The sequence below is a fragment of the Coenobita brevimanus genome, chromosome 103 (genome assembly GCF_032717465.1).
Source record: "Coenobita brevimanus isolate Jiangsu-jjx chromosome 103, ASM3271746v2, whole genome shotgun sequence".
In the NCBI taxonomy this organism is placed as follows: domain Eukaryota; kingdom Metazoa; phylum Arthropoda; class Malacostraca; order Decapoda; family Coenobitidae; genus Coenobita; species Coenobita brevimanus.
Window position 1 is genome coordinate 432,521 of NC_137056.1, and position 7,306 is coordinate 439,826.

At 46.2% G+C, this 7,306-nt stretch overlaps 2 protein-coding genes across 2 annotated transcripts in view; one reads left to right on the plus strand and one right to left on the minus strand.

Moving 5' to 3' along the window:
- The window catches only part of LOC145415543 (protein MMS22-like), a 51,296-nt gene extending 51,093 nt beyond the window's left edge, over window positions 1-203 (minus strand). The window contains exon 1 of the mRNA XM_080284766.1: window positions 44-203. Within this exon, the coding sequence (XP_080140892.1) occupies window positions 44-203 (160 nt within the window). The remainder of the gene's footprint in view (window positions 1-43) is intronic.
- A 1,576-nt stretch (window positions 204-1,779) lies between these two features.
- Window positions 1,780-6,673, plus strand: LOC145415750 (tetratricopeptide repeat protein 27). The gene is made up of 2 exons (XM_080284984.1): window positions 1,780-1,990; window positions 3,462-6,673. Exons 1-2 carry the CDS (start codon window positions 1,909-1,911, stop codon window positions 5,981-5,983), a joined length of 2,604 nt encoding a protein of 867 aa, XP_080141110.1. The 5' UTR covers window positions 1,780-1,908; the 3' UTR covers window positions 5,984-6,673.
- Window positions 6,674-7,306: the final 633 nt, after the last annotated feature.

Sequence of the window (7,306 nt, forward strand, 5' to 3'; positions counted from 1 at the left end):
TTACCCTACCCTAACCAAAGTCTGCCTGGAGGAAGCAACACACCTGCGAGTGATGTGGTATTTGCTGGAGGAGGAGGCTGGGGGTCGATGTTCCTGTTAAAGAAGTCCAAGTAGTCCAGGCTGTCTGAGTCCATGGCCAGGTCATCATCCTGACCCCAGGCTGGTGGGGTCAGGGGTGGGGTCATGGAAAACTCCTCAGACATAGTAGAGCCTGAAAACATATTATCACCATCATTATCATCAAACATGCCCACCACTGGCATGATCACAGAGAACTCCTCAGTCATCACACCATCTGACCATAGTCATCATTATCATTCCCATCGAACAATGGTGAGATCAGAGAAGGCTCCTCAGACACTGTGCCACCTGAAAACACACATCATAATCACCACCACCACCACCACCATGTCAACATCGCCGATTCGTGGAATCAGTAATCCATCAAAATAATTTACATAGAAGATAATTCACGACACACTAACCTTAGTTGATGTCAGCACATTATCGGGTCTGTTCAATCACTATGGTTACTGGAATAGAAGAAATAATCCTGGATCAATCCCTTCCCCTTCAAATCGCGCCACAATCGCCGCTCACATACTTATTACCAATCCTGATTTAAGGACTAGAAAATATTTCAGATTTGACAGTAAAGCAAAAGTTATTAATACAGAACAATATCGTGTTGTTCATTACGATTTAATTTTCATTAAACAAATAACATTCACATACATATTGTTTAATTTTTTATTTACCACAACCATGAAAGATGGCTATAAGCCACCCAAGAAGCACAGCTTGTGTATTTGAAATATTTATTGTTGTAAAAGGTATGGGATACTTAAACAACAAAAGATATAAACAAACCCTATTATAGGGTATAATATTGTTTTTTATGGAAAATTGTGTTACAGAGTGCAGACGGAGTTTTCGGCAGAACTTATTGCATTTGTATGGCAAGACTCAGCACCTTCTTTTGTTGTATAAGTACTCTGTATACCTTTTACAACAATGAATATTGCTATTTCAATACATATCACGAAAAAGAAAAACAAAATTAGTGATAAGAAAATCGAACATTTTTCTGTACCAAGAACGAAGAGCCCAAATAATACGAATCATAAATAGTTTGTTTACAGTTGTCAGGTGGGCCATGTGTGAGGGGTTTCGGGACAATAACAAGACATTTCACCGTCAGGACCTTTCGCCGTCAGGACGATTCGCCCTTATGTGTTTACATATAATTTTATTCAGAAAGTATACTAGTTTTTGAGCTACACGAGTTATAAAAATGATAGCGTTTTTTAAATTTTTATAATGAATATAAAATATGGCATCAAGTAGTTCGTATTAACGGGAAACCAAATATATTGAAACGTGAATCAGGCGATGTACGATGTTTCACTTCGTCTTTAACATAAGGCTACGTACGAGGCAGTGATATTTATATAAATACATAATAACCTTAAGTGAACGATCGACATACTTTCAAATTATGTGAATAATCTCCATATTACGTCTATAAAAATAAGTGTACGCCAGAATATAATTCAAAGTAGACAACAGCGAGGTAGAAACACGTTATGAACTAAAACCCTACGCTATTGAATGAACACAGACCTTGACAGTTCTCAGGAAAATTAGTTATTAAGTATTAATTAAATGATATTAAGTATTTTTCTAGAGTGACGGGGAATCGTCTTGGGTGCGAATTGTCCTGACGGGGAATCGTCCATGTTTTGACGGAGAATTGTCTGACGATGATTTGACTTGAAGGCGAAATGTTCCGGAACCGTGTGAGGAAGTACAGTTTGTGTTAATATTCCTTTGTTGTGATCATTATAAACAAGAGTAATGTACGTATGCCTGCTCCCTGTAAGCGTGTGGTAAACAAGCTGCTACGTCATGGAGGTTAAACAGCACGAACTTGAGAAGAAATATTTATACTTTGACTATGACACCAGCGGCGTTCAAGCAGGATCAGAAGGTACGTAGCGCTGCACTGCGAGTTCTATGAAAGTATAGTGATGGACTTGGCATAGTGATAAATATATAGTGAAGTGGGTAATTGAGAAAGTTTAGGATCGAGTGTTGGAGTGGTCGAGTGTATGTGGGTGCTTGCAGCCAGGTGAGTGAATGAAATTTAAGTGATGATTTTTGTGTGTGTGTGTGTGTGTGTGTGTGTGTGTGGGTGGGGGGGCGACCATTATCATAGGAAGTTGAGGTGCTACTGCTAGAGCTGGGCAATACGAGTACTTTCCATTCGATACAATACCAAGTATTTTTTAGTTCTGTATCGGTGGTTAGAACAGACCTGCTTTAGACAGTTTGTTTCAGCTTAGGAGAGATGTTTCAAACAGGAGGTTAGATGCAGTCTTCATTTACCCCTTCACCAAAAGGGATCTTCCTTAAGGTGAATAAAAGTGTCTGAAGGTAGCAAGAATATATCAGTAGAATGCCACAGGACTGAAGGTGTTAAGGATGATGCATGTCAACTGATAAATCAGGACTGACTTACATACTGGTACTGTATTTTAAAATATTACAGTTAACTCTCAATTATCCATCGTAGCAATATCCGACCCACCACACTATGCAGTGCTGCTAGCTTAGCTCTTTTAAAGCAATATTCAGCACCAGTATGGGGCATCTGGTGGTTCTATGCAGTATCCAGTGCTGAGGCATCTCAACCAACTCATGAACAGTAGCCAATTGGTGCTGTATTACAGTATTGTATCATTACTTTATTGTATTTTATATTTAATTTTCAGTTTTTACTCATGGGAGAGTTTTTCGGATAGAAGGTCGAGACTAGAGATGTATTGATACCAAAATTTTGACCGATTCCGATACCGACACCACAAATTTGGACCAATACTGGTACCAATACCAGTGAGGGAGGGTGGTGCCTGCCATCTGAGGGCTGTGGCAGGGCCCTGAGTTGCTGATGCGAGGCTACCAACCTGTCTCGTACATGTCCATAGCGGCAGATGTGGCTCATTACCGAAGAATGTACTGTATTACTATGCACCATGTACACAAAATAATATGATACTAAATAATTCCATATGCTACGCAGTAACTTCCTTTTAAGTATCGGTAGTATCGGCAGAAAATCAGTTGATACCGATTCCGATACTCTAAAAATGGGCTGAGACCACCGACATCGATACCGATACATCGGTACATCTCTAGTCGAGACAGTAACAGTATCCAGCTCGACACCAAATACTGAGCTAATGGGGGGTACTATGCAATACAGTATCTGGCATTTCACGTTATTCAGCATTGGGCTTGGCTGAATTACGCCGGATAATTGAGAGCTTAGGAAGAGGGATGATGCATCATCACATGGTTCACATTTATCCTAATTTATAGTAGTTTAAGGTTATATTCACAGTGATGTTCAAGTGTAGAGTACAATAGAATACAGTGCATTAGTGTTCTGTCACTTTCAGATGGTGTGTGGTGGAGCGTTTCCGAGCTTGTTGCTGTGGGTAGCTATGTGGAAGCCCTGCAGACTGGTGAGTGTCAGGCAGCGTTGGGTGGGGGTGGAGCGGTGAGAGCCAGCACCACCAGCATTGCAGACCACTACTACAATGCATTGGCCACATATTTGAAGGGCAGCGAGCCGGAGCGGCAACATGTGACGCTGTGCGTGGGTGTGGCCTCACTGCAGCTCTTCACACAGAACAATTTCACTGGGCCCATGGTGGGACCGCCTGCCCACACCCTGCTGCCGGGACTGCTACCTGAGGGGCAGGGTGAGGTGGAGGTTAGGCAGGAGGCCCTGGAGGCACTGGTGGGGGACACAGAGGGGGTGTACAGCCAGCTGGCTGTGCCAGAGTTGCTGCTCCTGGCCAGGGTGGTGCTGGTGGATCTAAAACCAACACTGACCACTTGTCTGACGTCCAGTTGGTGGTGCGTGCGGTGCTGCCTGCTACACCAGCGTGTGGCAGATGAACGCTCCCCAGAGATCTATCAGACACTGCTGTGTGCCCTCAACCTTGTAGAGAACACACCTCAGCTGGTAGGTCCTGTAGCTTGTCAGGACCTGGCTGCACTCTTCTACCTGGAGGCAGGTCATCTAAACCTCTATTACTATGATGTTGGCCGAGCGGGAGAGCACTTCACCCGGGCCACTCGGATCCTGGGGGTGGAGACTCACATGACAGGTGCACTGGGTAAGAGGACCAGGTGGCAACAGGAGGACCGGGCACAGCTGGTGCTTAAGGTAAAGTACCCTGGCCACCCACTGCCTCATGCAGATATGCCCGCCCCACTCACCCTCTTGCCCACTGATCTGCCCAGGGACGTCATCCTGGACGATGACACACGCCTCAACAAGGTAGAGTTCAGGGAGAAAGATGAGGATGCAGTCCCTGACCTGCGGCCGCTGGAGCAACTAGTGATCCTGGCTGCCATCTCCCACAAGAGGCGTGCTAGTGCCATCGACCTGCAACTGGAGCAGGAGACCAAGGCCTACCTGGCGGCCCTCCTGCAGGACCCAAAGAACTGGTGCGTGCAACTGTCATCACTGCTGCTGCGGGCACGGGTGGAGGCCACGGAGCCCCGGGCTATGGAACGTTCACTGACCCAGTTGGAGGAATTGGTAGCCTGCCTCACTCGAGGGGACCCGTCCTGTTATGAGCGCCTCAAACTGCTCTCATCCTCCCTGGTCCCACCCCACTGGGAGCTGCAGCAAGAGTTGGCCAAGATGCTGATGCGTCTGGGCTGTGTCAAGTCAGCCCTGGAGGTGTTTGAGCGACTGCAGCTGTGGGAGGATGTGGTTACCTGCTACAATGAGCTGCAGATGCGGCAGCGTGCTGCAGCAGTGGTGCGAATGCAGCTAGAAAATGGGGAGACACCCAAATTGCTGTGCATGCTGGGCGATGCCACAGACTGTGTTGACCATTACCATCGTGCCTGGGAGTTATCTGGTCAGAAGAGCGGTCGTAGTCAACGCTGCCTTGGCAATTATTACTACGTAAGGAAGCAGTACCAGGAGGCCATGCACCACTATCAGCTCAGTGTAGACATCAACCACCTGCAGTTCCCTGTGTGGCAGCGGCTGGGCTACTGTGCCTTGCAGCTAGAAGACTGGGAACGCTGTGCTCAGGCGTACCGGCACTGCAGCGTGCTGGAGCCAGACAGCTTTGAGGTGTGGAATAACATGAGTCAGGCCTACCTCAAGCTGGACAACAAAGACCGGGCCTGGCGCTCCCTGAAGGAGGCCTTGCGCTGCAACCAGGGATTGTGGCGTCTCTGGGACAACTTCCTGCTGGTGAGTACCTCTCTGGGCCACATTGCCGATGCACTCCATGCCTATGCCCGCATCCTGGACCTGAAGGAGCGGCATGTGGACACACAGGTGCTGGGCCGCCTGGTGAAGGCTGTGGTGGCTGGTCTGGAGAAGGAAGGCCAGGCACCTATTAAGAATGGAGCAACAGAGACGAGGCCAGGCGAAGAAGCAGAGGCAGTGCTGGGCAGAGAAGCATTGAATAAATATCGCCACTGTGTGCAGCTTCTGGCACAACTGACCCAGCAGGTGCCAACTCACCCAGAGTTGTGGTTTCTTTACGGGTCACTGACAAGGGCAGCCCCGAATCCTGGTCCTGAAACACAACACCTAGCCATGCAGCAGCTGAAGAAGGCAGTGGCAGCCACCACACAGAAGGCAGGGTGGGAGCGGGACACCCTGGTCACCATGGCGGCATTACACCGTGCTGACCACCTACTTGATGCTGCCCTGGTTGCTGCCCAGGCTGCAGCCACCCCGGCTGCTGCTCTGGCCGATCTCAACAGTGTAAGAATGACAGTAAACAGTGTGGTGGTGGCAACACAGCGTGGCCAGACCAATGTAGTGACAGGTGAGCTGGTGGAGGAGGTTCAGCAGCCACTCTCAGTGGTTCAAGAAAAACTGGCAACACTCAGGCTCACCCTCGATCACCTGAAGCAGCAGACGGCCCCTCCCCCATGACCTGCCGTGCCATACAGTGCGAGTCTGGCAGGCGCTGGCCACCATTCTAGCAAGATGGTCTTCAAGCCTTTTAAATACTTAATGTACAATGCCTCTTCATGGTGTACAAAATAGGGTTTTATGGTTATTCAACTCTCCAGTGCTCCTCATGGGGCAACGTACGATTGGATGATGGATGGATTAAATTGTCTGTGTATCTGAGTGTGGCTGTAAACTAAATTTTGTCACCATGTAGTTACAGTTTTGTCCTGTTAATTATACAATTTTTTTTAATAGATTAAAATTTAACCTTTTATACTTCCTGTTTCCAGAAAAATTTATGAAGTTTAGGATAAACTTTTTGAGCAGAAGGGGTTAGATAATAGTAGACCATTAGGCCCATCCTGTGTTGTATTGCTGGTGGCAGCAATAATGAACCGACACTGATGACCTGAATTCAAGAGGCTTAATTCTTTCATCTGCCTGTTGTCTGTATTTTTGACATGCCTAGTGTGTGGATGGATGTAGGACCTTATTCTGGCTACCTCCACACGATTTTACTTCCCTTCCCTCTCTGGTGAAGGCCCTTGGCAGTAAAGAGCTATACAGTGTGCAGTGGGTGCGTTACCACACTTGGTATTGCTTGGTGTTTATATGACCACACCATGTCACCACCCACACCACACCCTCAGTTGCATTTTGTTTTGTACAGCTGTGTCAGACAAACATATGCCAAAGCAATATGTGTATCATTCTTTGTTCCCTCATCACCACAGAGCTGAGGATTTGGTCATGTATTGGAAGCACAAGTTAATGAGATAGATTATATTCAGTTGTTTCACCGTTATCTTCTCAGACAAGCTACAGATTAGGGGTGAGATTCTCAAACATATTTACACTTGATTTACTGCCATAACCATTATTTGTTTTTGCTGGAGTGACAAGGGAAGGAGATTGTACAGCAGAGTCTTCCCATGTCTTTGTTCCCCCTACAAAAAACAAATCTCAGTTACAAGAGGAAAATTATTAGCTATACATTACATCTGTTTTGAACAGGAAAAACAAGGAAAGGAAAATACAGAGTCTTCTTGTTACTCATTTTTCCTGCAAAAACAAATCAAAGTGACGACAGGGAGTCATTCGTAAATATATTTGCGAATTCCACCCAAGAAGTCCAAGTACTGTACCACACCAAGCTTCCCTTCAGTTTTTATGTTGTAGGAACTACAGGACTTCTTGCATCACAGGTGGCTGGTAGTAATGTTACTAAATCCCTAAACAAATATAGTATGGTATGAGAAAGGGTTTCCAATAATCTCCACATAATAACTCTCTTCGACTCTC